Source organism: Tiliqua scincoides, chromosome 4, assembly GCF_035046505.1.
Source record: "Tiliqua scincoides isolate rTilSci1 chromosome 4, rTilSci1.hap2, whole genome shotgun sequence".
Classification (NCBI taxonomy): Eukaryota; Metazoa; Chordata; class Lepidosauria; order Squamata; family Scincidae; genus Tiliqua; species Tiliqua scincoides.
The window spans coordinates 11,390,949-11,407,338 of NC_089824.1; the positions used below are offsets into that span (position 1 = coordinate 11,390,949).

The following is a 16,390-nucleotide window of genomic DNA, read 5'->3' on the forward strand; positions in this document are numbered from 1 at the left end:
ATAAGGGATGATTCAGTTGCAGAACTGGGAACCTCCTTCTGAATAAGCAACAGAATCATCATGACCTGGGGAAGGGGAGGGGACAGAAGAACCCAAACTTGAGCTTTAAACGCTTCTCTGCTTTGCTGCACTAGACATAGGCAAACATCTGTAGTATCACGAATGAAGTGATTTTGCCATGATGGCTGTCTTGGAATGTTCATGTATAGTCTAAGGCCTAACTGCACATTGATCAAAGTACACCTGTGCCTGTAGCCTAACAAGGCTTTTTAAAGAGGAAAAACCACCCCCAGAGGGGGTAGACTGGAGCTCAGAAGGGGTAGGCAGGAGGAAAGGAAGCATACCTTGCAATCATTCATTTGAAATGAATGTTTCAATGTCCAGGGTTTGGAGGGGGCAGGGGCCGTGTGACCCAGAATAGTACCTGATACCAGTGGCGTAGCTAGAAGGGGTGCAAAGCACTAAGTTTTGTAGGGAGCCTTACTGCAGTGTGCAAGCAACCCCTTCGGAGCCATTCCGGGTGAGGGAAGCAAAGTGGAGACTAATGCTAGAGAAGACCCAGGGAAGAGTCAAATGCTCTGTTTTGCTCCCCCACCCAGAATGGCTCCAAAGGGGAGGGGGACGGACGGGTAACTTGCATGTTTCGAGGAGGCTCCTTGCAAAGCTTAGTGCTTTTCACCCCCTCTAGCTACACCATTGCACAATGCGCTTTCAGCTGCCTCTGCAGTTAAAAAAAAAATACTATGCTCCTTGACTGCTACCACGAAACCTGGAATTGTGGGACTTCCAGTGTCATTTATTGGGACATTGAAAATTCTCACTCTGTCCTTGTAAATGAAACCAGAAGTCTCGCACTTCCAGGTTTCACAGGAGTGCTCAATAGACATGGAGCTGGGGGTGGCACGGTAAATACGGCACGTTCCGCAACACACCGTGTAAGCCGCCTCCCCCCCCCCCAGTGTTGGAGCCATTCAGGGCAGCCACAGCAACATACCATCCCTGTCCTGAATGGCTCTGACGCTGATGGGAGGGACACCACTAGGGGGGTGGCATCACTGGGGGGGTGGGCTGCACCAGGTGACATGCACAAGGGGGTGACGCCACTACTGGCCAAAATTTTTAAAATCTTGGTATTTTTGAATAATACCATCATGTTATATATCATTCAATGAGTAATTTCATGCAGAATGCAGCAAAACAAACTACATTGAAATATCTCTATTCTATCAAAAGTTATAACCAAAAATCCAGCGGGGGTGAAGCAATGTTGCCCGGGATGTTGCCCCACCCCACTGTATGGGAAGAGGTCCATCATGGGGATGATGTGCTGGTCTCCCAAACAGGGTGACACAAAACCTAGTGATGCCACTGCGATAGGGCATGGGGACCAAAAGGAACTCGAGGGAACAGTTGGTCAAGGCTGTGAAGAAGACAGAAAGGAGAACCAATAAGGTTGTGTATGGGAGGAAAGAGATTCCAAGGCTGAAGGACAGGAGAAGGCATGCTGCTGGCAAGAGAGGCTGGGCAGTGAAACAGTAGCATAGCAGCAGGGCTGGGAAGCAGAGACCAGGTGACGTGATGATGCCCCTGTGTCGTCATGTCACCCCCCACACCTACAGACAGCCCTCTCCTCCATGCATTTGGACCCTTGGCCCCAGAAACTGTTCCATTTGAAGCCATACAGGAACCAGGGCAGGCAGGAGGGCCTGTTTTGGTGTGCTTTCACATGCCGAAAGGTAGGCACTGTCACACAACTCAGCAGAGATGGTGGAAAACCATCACTATGCTGCAGGGGAGCAACCCCCCCCCAGGTTAGCTACACTACTGCAGTGGAGGGGACTAGAAGCCGAGCTGGCTGAATGAAGAAATTCTGACTAGTCAGTGGAGGAAAATCTTGAGGGGGCCAAGAGAAGGTTGGGCTGGGAACTCACAGAGAACCTAGGAAAGGGCTGTGAACTGTGGGCAGTGTGGGGAGCTAGAGACAACACCTGTTGCTGAGGGGTCCTGGGCAAAGCCCTGCACAGGGCCCTATGTAGGACTTTCCTCCTGCCCATTGATAGTGCAGTGGATTCTACCACTTCCCCCAGTTCTGAAAGTTCAGGGGTTGGCCTAGCTAGGTGGGCCTTTGGCTGATGCCTGACGTGGCTGACCTGACACCACCCATAGCTAGAGACTGAGGGCCAGAGAGTCCAGGCAGCAAAGGTGACCTGATCCACACCCTGAAAGAGCTCTTGTACCTTTAATAGTTGCATAGTTGAAACGCTCTCCCATGTATAGCTTCTCTCTGTACTGCAACCCTGTGCAACTTTGCTGTTCACCATAAAAGGGAAGAACCCATCTGGTGAAATTCTCCCTTTTAAGGAAATCCTTACATCTACAGGGCTTCTCTTATGTTTTGAGGCAGCGCAGCCTCAGGGGAACTGAATTTCATAAGCCAAATCCACTCTGTAGGTCAGAATGTAGAGCGAATCCTGGGCCTGGGTCAGTCCAAGCAGGTTCCCTTTCGGGAGCATGAGACCCCAGACCAATGGGCAGTGGCATTGGGTCATATGTGTCTTCCCTTCTTTAGGAGCAATGGTAGCTTGACTCCGTGAGAGGCCACCAAGATGGAGAGAAACTCTGATGCAATCCAGACAAAATGCGCACAACTCCAGCTTCAGAGACCATAAGCTGACTACCAGTCGCAGGAGAGCAGCAGCAGGAGAGATGCATGCTTGCATCACCTGCTTGTGGAGTTCCCAGGGGCAGATGGTGGGCCACCATAGGAAATAGAATAGCTGGATCCAGCAGGGCTCACCTTATGTTATTCTTGCTATGTTATATTACAGTCCACAGAAACAGTACTTAGTGAGGGGCTTCATTCTCTAGGGTCACAAAATGCTTCTTTCCATGTGACAAAAGATGCATAACTGTCCCTCCTACTGTTCAAGGCCATGTCATTGCTCCTTTCATGTAGACTTCTAATCCAGTAGCGTAGCTACAGGGGCGGCGCAGTAAATATTGCAGATGCCACAGTGCACCACGTAAGGGGACCCTCCCACTTGCTATCTGAGCCATTCTGGGCAGTGATGGGAACATGTAGGGCCATAAGAACATAAGAAGAGCCTTGCTGGATCAGGCCAAAGGCCCATCTAGTCCAGCTTCTTGTATCTCACAGAGGCCCACTAAATGTTTCAGGGAGCACACAGGACAACAAGACACAACCTGCATTCTGGTGCTCTCCCCTGCATCTGGCAATCAGAGGCAGCCTGGCTCTAAAACCAGGAGTTTGCACATACCTACCATGACTTGTAACCCGTGATGAACTTTTCCTCCAGAAATATGTCCAATTCCCTCTTAAAGGCATCTAGGCAAGACGCAATCGCTACTTCCTGTGGCAAGGAGTTCCACAGATTAATTACACATTGGGTAAAGAAATATTTTCCTTTGCCTGCCCTAACTCTTCTAGCATGGCTCTTACCACACTGCCCCCCGTAGCTATGCTATGCTACCGTCCTATCAATTGATCAAAATGTGCTCATAGACTTTAAATTTTCTTTACAAAATCCTCATCTTCAACAATAGTTTCTGGTTTTTGTTTGATTCTTTCTGCGAGCTGTCAGCAGTTAGATGCCTCTCACTTGATATTGTCTGCCCTAAACAGATTAACATGTATTTCCCTATTTGTATCTCAGTATGGAAAAGCAGAAGGGTGATTTCCTTTATTCCTTGTTAATTCTGTGATTTATTACAGAAATAAGGTTTAAGCCAAGGCTAAACCAAATTGAAATCAAGGGTGCTGTCCTTAGGTTGAAGTAACCAACAGTAATGAGAGCTTCGAGGAAGTGGGTGGAGCATGCAGACCCTCTGCCAGGAGGGTCATGGGAAAGTGAAACTGGAAATTGGTTTGTCATGGTGCAGGAGGTAGAACTATACAGCTTTGTGCTATACTACTAGAGTATAAAAGGACCATTATGTAAGACTGTAGGTGTTTGGGGTACTCCTCCTAAATGTATGTAGAGCATCGGGTGGTTTCACTCTCCCATGTGTTTATGGACACATCTGCAACATGTCTACGTGTGGAAATTATTTTCCTTACTAAGGCAGGGTTCCAGATGACATTGATACATGTGTCCATGAATACATGTATGGTGGAATGCCAAGACTGCCATCATGATGATGCCCCCAACCCTTGAATACATTCTTCAACCAGGTGGGAGTCCAGTCCGCTGTCAGACAGGTCTATAAGCCTTAGTTATAATTTAGTTTTTGTTGTGCATATTTCTGTGTGTTTGTGTGTTTAAATCTGAAATCAATGTCATAATTCTGATGGATGTGAGTGGAAAGGGTCTTCCTCCATATCTAAGGATTCTCTATCCTACTCCTGACAGAATTGGGGATCAAGTGGTGTGGTGCTATTCCAATTTCCCTTCACGGGCTAGTAGCAGGTGACCCCAGGAAGGAGGCTGCTCACAAGACTGAGGGCCCAATCCTATCCACTTTTCCAGTGTTGATGCGGCTGCAATGTAGCCTCAACGTAAGGGAACAAACATCCCCTTACCTTGAGAGGGCCTCCATGACTGTCCCCCAACCACAAAATGCAGTGCATGCCACATTGGCATGGCTGCATCGGTGCTGGAAAGTTGAATACGATTGAGCCTAAAGGACCAGGTTCTGCCCCACATAAAGAGGAGTCAATAGACTTCTTCTAGGAGTCGTTTGGGCATAAAGGCTGTGTTTCTTGCATAATAGGAAATGTTAGCTTGGTCTACAATAGAACAGCTTTCTTAGTATATAATTGGATCTTGGTATCCATGGGGGATCTGTTCCTGGACCCTGTGTGAATATTGAAACCTGTGGATAAGCAAATCTGTGGGTCCAAAACGTCCTCCAGATGTGACCCGAGGTGTTCTCCGGTCATATCTGGAGGTGTTTTGAGGTTCTGAGAGTCCTCTCTGGGCCTCTCTGGGCATCTGGAGGTGCTGAAAAGGCATTTCCAGTTTTCTTAAAAACGTGAAGTGCCTTCCCAACACCTCTGGAAGCCTTTCTGTGGTCCATAGGCCTCATGAAGCCTCCCAGACATGATTAGAGAACGCTCCGATCATGTCTGGGAGCTTGGCCAGCTCCTGAACAGGTTCAGAATCCACAGTGTGGGTCCCGCACTCCCAGATAAACTGTATTAATACAATCTTTCTGTAGTATAGGCATGCCAGAAACAGACATTACTTGATGCTTTCTGTATGATCTGGTTGCATTAAGCTTGAAGTCCTGACAGTGTTCCTCTTTTTTGGTGTGCTTGTCCTAGGGTTGCGACTTTTTTGCTGGCCCTGCTCCTGTGCCCAACAACAGCCTGACACACAGAAATGTGGCAAGTAAAACTGTCCCTGATATGTGAATAAGTGGTGGATGTTTTCTGCTAAATTTCTGCTTGTTGGTGTGTTGATCAAGGCACAGAAACATGACTGTGAAAAACATGCACAACTCCAGCTTGTCCTCACAAATTCATGCATTCATTTACTTGTTTGTTGCCTAGTCATATCAAAACATGTCCTCATTGATGTTCTAATCTGTTATTACTTTTAAAGGAACAAATCACAACAGATGTTCTTGATTTCCCATAAAGAAGGGTAGATTCTGACAACCAGTGTTTTGTCTTCCTGCACAATGGCTTACAGTCACTGGTACGGATTTAGAGAGAACTGCATGTTAAGCCTGCCAGAATTTTGAGTTCTCTGAAACACTTAGGACTCCAGGTTGCTGGAAGTCCAGGGGCAATGTTTCTACTGGGCAAAGTTCCCATGTTCCCCCTATCTGCCCTCTGATGGCAACACTTGATGCTGCTACTGTCATTGGTACTGAGAATTCAGAGGTTGGTCCAGCATGGTCAGCCTGTACCCTAGCTTCTGATGAATATGGGCCCTTGATTAGCTCACTAAATGGCTGCCCCCTAACACCACTTACTTTGCGTGACAGTGTCACCATAATGTCAATTTCCTGACTAGTGGAAAACAGTAATGTGGAATGGGGCTGTGGAATCTGTGTGATGATGTCCCACAGTATGTGATCCTATAATTAGGAGGGAGGAACTGAGAATTTACCAATGGTGGTGCCACTTTCTTCAGCTGCCCTGTGTCAGGTTTAACATGTGGCTAAAAAGAACAAGACTGTTTGAACGTGTCCACTGCGTGATGGACACCAGGGCATGCCAAGCTTTGGATAGATCTTTAAAAAAAAAATTGTAATAGCATCCATCAAAAATTGGAACCCTTCATAACAATCACCTTCCACTACATTACCACTGCCGGCTTCACTTCAAAAGTCATTGTTCATTGGGGAAAAGCCTGGTTGCCTCATTTAGCAGTGCAAGTTTCTATATGTTTCCAAGATATTATTTGCCCTGCTCAGGAAATGTTGAGATTTGGTATTCAATAGGCAGACACTGGCTCAATTTTAGCGCAAAGTTATTAAAACTTCATTAACATTGAGAAAAACCAAATTATGCAAACTCCCTGCTGGTGGAATGAATTACACAAATGTGATTTCATTATTCTATTTAGTAACCTTGCATTTATTGTATTGATTTATTGGAGTGTAAACATTATCTGTATTTAACAGCAAGATACGTATTGATTTATTCAAAACTTTGCCATCCCATTCTAAAAATTGGGCTCCTGCCATAGAAGCAAGATGGGAAGGGTCGCATTTTGCAGAATCCAAACACACAAGCAAAGCAGAATGGAACAGGGGATCAACTGTATTTTTTCCAGCACAATCCTATATATATCTTCTCAGAAGTAAGGGACCAATCCTAAACAGTGTGCACTGGTGCATTGCCAACATGCACTGTCACAAATGTGGCAGTTAGTGCTGGCCCAGCGCCAGAGCAGGCTCGGCGCAAGCCTGCACTGGGCCGGCACCTGTCAGAGGCTGGAGCAATGCTGCCCAGAATTCTGTGCGAGCGCTGAGTGACAGAGAGGTAAGTTGGGGCGAGGAGGGAGGCATTCCAGGGTGGGTAGAGCGGGGAAAGCATGGCAGGGAAAGAGGCAGAAGCGTGGTGGGACCGGCAGAGCTTAGCCGCACTGGATCCAAAACTCTGCATCAGGCCTTCTGGCCCAACACGGGACTGCTTTACTCTGCACTGGCTAAATAGCTGGCACAGAGTCGAATAGCCCCATCGCGGGGCTTCTTCCCTTACCCTGGAGAAGGGACAAATGTTCCCTTCCCCCAAGGAGGCGTTGGGAGCTGCCCATGGCTGCCTGGCATCCATAGGTTGCAGCCATTTTGGGGCCCCCGGAAGGGAGTCCAAAATTTATTAGGACTTACTTCCAGGTAAGGGTGTAACCCACTTTCCAGCACCGACATAAGGGCAGTGCAACTCCAAGGTAAGGGAACAAACATGACCTTACCTTGAGGACTCCTCCATGACTTCCCCCCAGCGGCAGGATGCAGCACATGCCCCACTGGTACAGCTATGCCAGTGCTGCAGAGTTGATTAGGATTGCTCCCTTAGCTACTCTGAACCAAAGAATCAGGTCTAGCCTGGAAGTTTTCACAGAAGGCATGTCATGTCACATGTCCTGGTGGTGAGAGGCCAGGATACATAGTGGCTTGCAAGCTGAATCTCCACTTGGGACAATGAAAAGTTCCAGATTCAGCTCCTGTGTGGAAGTTCAGACCTTGGCTGATGGATACTCTGCCCTCACTCAGAATGTAAGCACAGAACTTGTTTTATCCATAGTGTTTTATCCACTGTGCTCACCTAATTGCCACTGGGAAGTGGCACCTGTCAGTATGCTTGTGTCAGGTCATGAATGGAGAATGTACAGAGCAGGTCAATCCAAATGATCAGGGGCTCAGAGGCATGCTATGACGGAGGTGTGTAGAATTAGGAACAGTTTCACAAGTGCAGATAGAGGCATTCTTTTTCTCCCTACTGTGCTAACTAGAATGTGGAGTCGTCTTGTGGAGCTGCTTGGCATAGACTGCGGATAGATCAGAAGCCTTTCACACCACACAAAACAAATGTGTCAGAATCTTACCACAGTATGTGACTGTTTAGAAAGGAAAAAGAAAAAGAAAGACTGGGTGTATAAATGAGGATAGACCTATCATGGTTATGAGTCAAGATAGGTAAATGGAACCCACATGGTCAGGGTGGACATGCCTCCAAATATCAGGTGCTGGGGGGGGACACAAAATAATAGAGAAGGGTTCTTGCCTTTAGGTCCTGCCTGTAAGCTTCCCAGAAACATCTGATCCAGAGAAGAGAACAGAATTCTGGCCTAAATGCACCTTTGATCCAATGTTCAGTCTTTTTCAGAAGTTTCTTCCATGTGTTCACTTAAATCATGGAAAGGGAATGGGGCCATGCCTATTTGACCCATCCCCAATGTTAACTTGTCCTCCGGTTCCATCCCCCCAGCCTCCCTACATTCAACAGGTTCTTCCTGTAATTGGGAACACTACACAAATGGGTTTCCCAATCACATGGAGAGCGTACAGTTGTACAAGTGTATACATGTAGGTGTTCCTTTTCAGATGTGCCATTGAATGTATGGATATTCAGCATGGGGGGGGGCATTCAGCAAGGCCCCACTTCCATCTCAAGGCACTGGGTGTATGCATGGCAGAGACTTGTCTTTAAATCCCTCTTATATTATTTCCATTAAGCAACTGTACCCATAGAGATGCGCCATATGGAAGTTCTTAGAGTATCTGACTAGGGCAATGTTTATTAAGATTTTGAAATGCTCTTTTTTAATGCTTTCTAGAAACTTGCTTTCCAAGACAGCAAAACCCACCACCCACCTCTAGAATGATGACTCTGTGTGTCCTTCCATTGTTTCTTACGTTCTTTCAGTCTAACCATCCCAACATTTCCACGGCACTTCCTGGTGTTCCTGAGACTTGACTGGTGTAATTCACCCATTTTGGAATTTGTAGTACAGCTGATGAGATGGCAAAGGAAGTCTTGTAAAAGTTAGATATATGATGGAACAGCTGATGTTTCCTTCCCCAATGAGGCTGTTTAATAGTCTTCTTCACAACATGCTTTTTTCTTCAGGAACTTTTTTATATATGGGAGTGGGAGTTTCACCACAGGAAGCTAATTAATGTACAGGATCTTCTTGATAATTTCCCTGAAGGCTCGTAAAACTGTACTGCTCTTTCTGCAGAGCTTGGTCATGCAAGACCCACTTTATTTTTCCACCCTTATAGTCTGCTTTTCTGTTTCAGTATTCCCAAATGAGGGATGAAGTGTTCAAGTCAAATTTGGTGTGTGCATTCATGGTCCTCATATTTATCACAGCAATTCAAAGCCTGCTTCCTTCCTCAAGGTAGGTGCAAAGACCTTCAAAGAACGTTATTGCAAAGTCATGTTGGATGAAGTTCAATCTAGTGGGAACAGGCACTGTGTGAATGGTGGAGGGGATTGAAACATGCTATGGCTTTTCTAAAGAAAAAACCATGCACACAGGTTGAACTGACAGAAAGCTGATTGTGGCAGGTGATTATTAGACAACATTGAACATATGAACCCTTGACTTCCGACGGGCAGACTTCCCCCAAATGAGGAGGCTGGTTAGAAGGAGGTTGAAAGGGAGGGTAAAAAGAGTCCAATCTCTCCAGAGTGCATGGAGGCTGCTTAAAACAACAGTAATAGAGGCCCAGCAGAGGTGTATACCGCAAGAAAGAAGGGTTCCACTAAATCCAAGAGGGTGCCCGCATGGCTAACCAGCCAAGTTAGAGAGGCTGTGAAGGGCAAGGAAGCTTCCTTCTGTAAATGGAAGTCTTTCCCTAATGAGGAGAATAAAAAGGAACATAAACTGTGGCAAAAGAAATGTAAGAAGGTGATACGGGAGGCCAAGCGAGACTATAAGGAACGCATGGCCAGCAACATTAAGGGGAATAATAAAAGCTTCTTCAAATATGTTAGAAGCAGGAAACCCACCAGAGAAGCGGTTGGCCCTCTGGATGGTGAGGGAAGAAAAGGGGAGATAAAAGGAGACTTAGAGATGGCAGAGAAATTAAATGAGTTCTTTGCATCTGTCTTCACGGCAGAAGACCTCGGGCAGATACCGCTGCCCGAATGGCCCCTCCTGACTGAGGAGTTAAGTCAGATAGAGGTCAAAAGAGAATATGTTTCAGACCTCATTGATAAATTAAAGATCAATGTCACTGGGCCCTGATGGCATCCACCCAAGAGTTATTAAGGAATTGAAGAATGAAGTTGCAGATCTCTTGACTAAGGTATGCAAGTTGTCCCTCAAAACGACCACGGTGCCAGAAGATTGGAGGATAGCAAATGTCACACCTATTTTTAAAAAAGGGAAAGAGGGGGGACACGGAAACTATAGGCCGGTCAGCCTAACATCCATACCGGGTAAGATGGTGGAATGCCTCATCAAAGATAGGATCTCAAAACACATAGACGAACAGGCCTTGCTGAGGGAGAATCAGCATGGCTTCTGTAAGGGTAAGTCTTGCCTCACGAACCTTACAGAATTCTTTGAAAAGGTCAACAGGCATGTGGATGTGGGAGAACCCATGGACATTATATATCTGGATTTCAGAAGGCGTTTGACACGGTCCCTCACCAAAGGCTACTGAAAAAACTCCACAGTCAGGGAATTAGAGGACAGCTCCTCTCGTGGATTGAGAACTGGTTGGAGGCCAGGAAGCAGAGAGTGGGTGTCAATGGGCAATTTTCACAATGGAGAGAGGTGAAAAGCGGTGTGCCCCAAGGATCTGTCCTGGGACCGGTGCTTTTCAACCTCTTCATAAATGACCTGGAGACAGGGTTGAGCAGTGAGGTTGCAAAGTTTGCAGACGACACCAAACTTTTCCGAGTGGTGAAGACCAGAAGTGATTGTGAGGAGCTCCAGAAGGATCTCTCCAGACTGGCAGAATGGGCAGCAAAATGGCAGATGCGCTTCAATGTCAGTAAGTGTAAAGTCATGCACATTGGGGCAAAAAATCAAAACTTTAGATATAGGCTGATGGGTTCTGAGCTGTCTGTGACAGATCAGGAGAGAGATCTTGGGGTGGTGGTGGACAGGTCGATGAAAGTGTCGACCCAATGTGCGGTGGCAGTGAAGAAGGCCAATTCTATGCTTGGGATCATTAGGAAGGGTATTGAGAACAAAACGGCTAGTATTATAATGCCGTTATACAAATCTATGGTAAGGCCACAACTGGAGTATTGTGTCCAGTTCTGGTCGCCGCATCTCAAAAAAGACATAGTGGAAATGGAAAAGGTGCAAAAGAGAGCGACTAAGATGATTACGGGGCTGGGGCACCTTCTTATGAGGAAAGGCTACGACGTTTGGGCCTCTTCAGCCTAGAAAAGAGACGCCTATGTTACGTTAAGAACATAAGAACAGCCCCACTGGATCAGGCCATAGACCCATCTAGTCCAGCTTCCTGTATCTCACAGCAGCCCACCAAATGCCCCAGGGAGCACACCAGATAACAAGAGACCTCATCCTGGTGCCCTCCCTTGCATCTGGCATTCTGACATAGCCCATTTCTAAAATCAGGAGGTTGCACAGACACATCATGGCTTGTAACCCATAATGGATTTTTCCTCCAGAAACTTGTCCAATCCCCTTTTAAAGGCATCTAGGCCAGATGCGATCACCACATCTTGTGGCAAGGAGTTCCACAGACCAACCACATGCTGAGTTTTCTTTTGTCTGTCCTAACAATCCCAACACTCAATTTTAGTGGATGTCCCCTGCTTCTGATGTTATGTGAGAGTGTAAAGAGCATTTCTCTATCCACTCTGTCCTTCCCATGCATAATTTTGTATGTCTCAATCATGTCCCCCCTCAGGCGTCTCTTTTCTAGGCTGAAGAGGCCCAAACGTCGTAGCCTTTCCTCATAAGGAAGGTGCCCCAGCCCAGCAATCATCTTAGTCACTCTCTTTTCCACCTTTTCCATTTCCACTGTGTCCTTTTTGAGATGTGGCGACCAGAACTGATTATGGTGACCAGAACTGGCAATACTCCAGGTGTGGCCTCACCATCGATTTGTACAACGGCATTATAATATTAGCCGTTTTGTTCTCAATACCTTTTCTAATGATCCCAAGCATAGAATTGGCCTTCTTTACTGCCACCGCACATTAGGTCGACACTTTCAGCAACTTGTCCACCACCACCCCAAGATCTCTCTCCTAATCTGTCACAGACAGCTCAGAACCCATTAGCCTATATGTGAAGTTTTGATTTTTTGCCCCAGTGTGCATGACTTTACACTTACTTACATTGAAACACATCTGCCATTTTGCTGCCCATTCTGCCAGTATATCCTTCTGGAGCTCCTCAGAATCACTTTTTCACCTTCACCTTCTGGTCTTCTGGTCTTCATTGGAAACTTCACCTCTAAATTCCTGAAACAGCTTTGCAATTCCTTCTTTAACATGTTTCTTACTGTGGTAGTAGGTAAGATGACAGGTGAATGCATATCTTCAGAAATTTCTTTTATATATATATATTTTTTATTATTTTCCAAAAACTAAACTAAACACACATAACACAAAAAACGCAACAAACTTCACTACACAAAAAAGGGGGTGGAGGAAATCATATATCATTATCATATATCCCTAAAACTAATAAATCATTACATATCTTAATCAGTTTCCTAAATTTACCTCTTAAAATCATTTTTCATTCATCATTCATCTATTATAACATATGATAGTATATAAGTAATACAATCATCTAAATGCCCTATCATATATTTCTAAAACTTCATTTTCAACCAAGTATAAAATAATTTCCATTGCGCAATTTGTGTCGGTTTTCATTATTATTCCAAATTTTCTGAAAACCTATCCATTTCCGCCACATTCATTATTTTCTCTATTAATTCATCTTTCAATGGTATTTTATAAACCTTCCAATATCTAACATATAAAATCCTCACTACAATTAAAATCATAACAACTAAATACACATATTTTTTCTTTATCTATAACATCTAAAATAGTTTTAAACAAAATAATTCAGGTTTTTAAAATGTGTTGCTCTAATAAGTTTAATATTATGCTTCCAGATCTGTTCCCATTGATCTATTATAATATTATGACCTATATTTTGTGCCCATTTTATCATACATTGTTGAAGAACTATTCAAGAAGAACTATTTCTTCTTGCATCTCAAAATCCAATATAAACATATACATTTTTTAAAGTATATTTTTCTTTTGTTTCTAACAATAGTCTATCAAATGGCATCTGTTCTTCTTATTTGTATCCCCCAAATCTTGAATCTAATTATAGGTGCGTCCACCAGCCTATCTCCACACCTTGACAATTCTTCTTTTTTTCTCTTCTTCCTCACTCCATGGAACATGTCTCAGAATTCTAGCTTTATTATCATCCACTGTCCATTTCTTTTCCTGTGGAGCCTTCAGTAAATTATCTCTGTAAAAGATTCTGATGGATTTCACATGAATTTCTCTTGGTAATTCATGTTTTCTCAGATAAAAAGTGCTCACTCTTCTCACTGAATCCAATTCTTTAGGTATCTTCTCCATCGGTGTATCAATCCATTCTGATATTAATCTGACAATCTGTCGCAACATATCTTCTCCTTTCTCTTCTGGTATATTTTGTATCTTCACCACTCGAGCTGCGCTATCCATCTGAGTTTCTATTAACATTGTCTCCGCGTCATGCTGATTTTCTTCTATCTCTGAAATTTTAGCTTGGTCTTTTCTTATCTTTTTTCCCAATCTCTCAATCTCTTGTTTGTCTTCTTCTGATGTAATTTTCACATCTATCAGCTGTCCACTAAGTTCATCTAATTGTTTAATTAAAGCATCCACACTGTGTTGGGTCTGCGCAGATTGATTTATTTGTTGCTGTACCACTGCCAACAGTTTTTCCATGTTGTCTTGCATAGTCTGTTTCCAGTCTTTCCCTTCCGCTTCCTCTTGTACTAATTTTTCAAATCCCATCTCCGACACTGGCAAACTTTGGACTTTCTTACCTGCCATCTTCATTCTTCCTTCCTTTGAAACTCAAATATCTTTTGTTTGCAACACTCTTTGAGACCACTAGATGTCCTCAGCAAATTATCTTCCTTGCTCCACTTATAGACACAAATCCAGTTCTTGCAATGTCTTTTTAAATCCACTAGATGTCTCTAGATGTCACTGATGCAGTGTTCTTGTTTTTGTTCTCTTATCTTATTTATATTTGTAGCCTTGGCAACCACATTCCTCTGTTCGCAAGAATCTCAAAACATCCAATCGCTCTTTCCGGCAATCCAAAACAATAGTATCAAACCAAGGCAATAAACACTCCAATGCACAAACTTTATCCAAGGACAATTAAATTGTAATCCACCGAAATTCAAAGTTATAAAGTTGTAATTATACTTTCATATATCCATAAGAAGCTTGACAAATCTCTTCTACGATTTCTCCTCACACCGATAAACAGTTGAGGGGGGAAGCCTCTTCTTCTCACGGCAAAAAAGAACCAGATCAGGCAATCAATTACTCAGTCCACGCCAGGCATACACAAGCAGAATAACACTTACTTAAGTCTTTCAACGTCTTTCCCTGCTGGGGCCTTCAGCTTGATTCAGCATGAATTCTTCACCATTGCTGCCAGATGGCGAAATCTCCTGGGAAAGCCCCCCTGTCAGGGCTTATCTCCTCAGGAATCGTGCCATCACATGGAGGAATTTGTCTCTCCTGACAAATATCCCTCGGTCTCCTTGGATCCGCAGTTTTTGGGGAAAAATAGAGTGCCTTTCAAGAGCTCGAGAAAGGCGCGTCTATTCGGCTGCTGGCTAGCCCCTCCCCTCTCCATATCTTCAGAAATTTCTATGTGTCTCTCAACAAAGCATTTAAAAGGCAAACAAGTTGCCTGACATGCAAAGAGATGTTGGGCCAGAGGGATCTTTGGTTTGATCCAGCAGAGCTCTTCTTATACAGGTGTGCACCACTTAATGTCAAGGATACGTTTGCAATTAGGTAATTAATTGAACATTCAGTCCAATCTATTGCCTTTGTTAGTAAACTGACATTCCCTACCAGACACTAGCTGACTGCACAGGCTTCTAGAGATAGATGGCCTCATCTTTGCATTAAGAGCCTCTGTTGTGTAAACAGACCCCCTGCTGAAGGCAATGGGAGATGCGATTGGCTAATTAAGAGCATTTTTATTATACGTTGACCACTGTCATATATTTGATCCGTTGTTAAGCGAATGGTTGTTAAGCGGCACACACCTGTAAGTCCTGGTTCAATCTCTGGCACCTGCAAGTGAAGAAAAGATTTCACTGACTCTGGGAACAACTGCTAGGCAAAGCAGACATTCTAGATGGAACAAGGGTATCACTCAATAATCAGCTGTCGTATATGTTCACCATGTATAATTTTCCCATGTAAGGCACCTGCCTCTCTTTTGATTCTTTAGAGCAAGAGTTAAAAGCAATGTATACGTACATACACATGTATTTCTCCCACAGAATGATACCAATGGTCATTCAGTTTTCGATTCTGATTATGCTGCATTCGGCTCTTGTGCTAATCACCACGGCAGAGGATTATAAATGTTTACCCCTTGTGCTCCGGAAAACTTGCTGCTGGATTAATGAGACCTACTTGGCCCGGAATGTCATCATCTTTGCCTCGATTATGATTAATTTCCTGGGAGCCATCATCAATATTGTAAGCATCCAAGGGAAACAGAGGACTGTCTCCTGGAGCTGATGGGCAGAGGGAGGGAGGAGAGGAGAACGGATGGATGAATTATTAAGATGGATGCTTTTCTCAGCCACCGTAACTGCTAACTAATGTATTTATGGACCAAAGACGATTTAAATATAGCAGCAACAACAACAAAAAGTCATTCAAGCTATTTAAACTTGTGTAGGATCACATGTGACTGATTTGTCCCTTGTGAAGATTTTTTTTTTATCCTTATGTCTGCATTCTGCTCAATATGTCACTGGCTTTCCAGTCCCACAGCGTTGGCTGTGATGATGATACAGCTTCTCAAGAACTAATATAAATATAATCCAAATGGGATTAAATTAGTGGAGGGCCTGATTTATTGCCACACTCCTTCATGTCTTGTGTCTAAGAAGTTGTGGCAAGGAGACTGGGCAATTTGCTCTACGATTTCTCAAATTCTGCAGTCAGAATTATGTGTTCAGAATTTGGCTTTACTTAAGAGAACCAAGCTAGACAAGACTCTTGGGGCCAGCTCCAGGTTTGAGGGGACCTTCAAAAAGGTGCCTTCTGGGACCCCTCCTTTCTTTATATTAGTGGTGGGTATTGCAGTGGATGTGGGTTTCTAATGTTAGTTGTGGCAAAGTCTAATTGAAACCCAAAGACAAAGTTAATTTTTACGTAAGTGCTACTGCTTTCAGTGGGACATGCAAC

At 44.4% G+C, this 16,390-nt stretch overlaps 1 protein-coding gene across 1 annotated transcript in view; it reads left to right on the top strand.

The window, feature by feature from the left end:
- Positions 1–16,390, top strand: part of ADCY8 (adenylate cyclase 8) — a 132,494-nt gene that overhangs the window by 84,941 nt on the left and 31,163 nt on the right. Inside the window, exons 9-10 of the mRNA XM_066623677.1 lie at positions 9,217–9,317; positions 15,472–15,673. Coding sequence (XP_066479774.1) covers positions 9,217–9,317; positions 15,472–15,673 — 303 coding nt within the window. The remainder of the gene's footprint in view (positions 1–9,216; positions 9,318–15,471; positions 15,674–16,390) is intronic.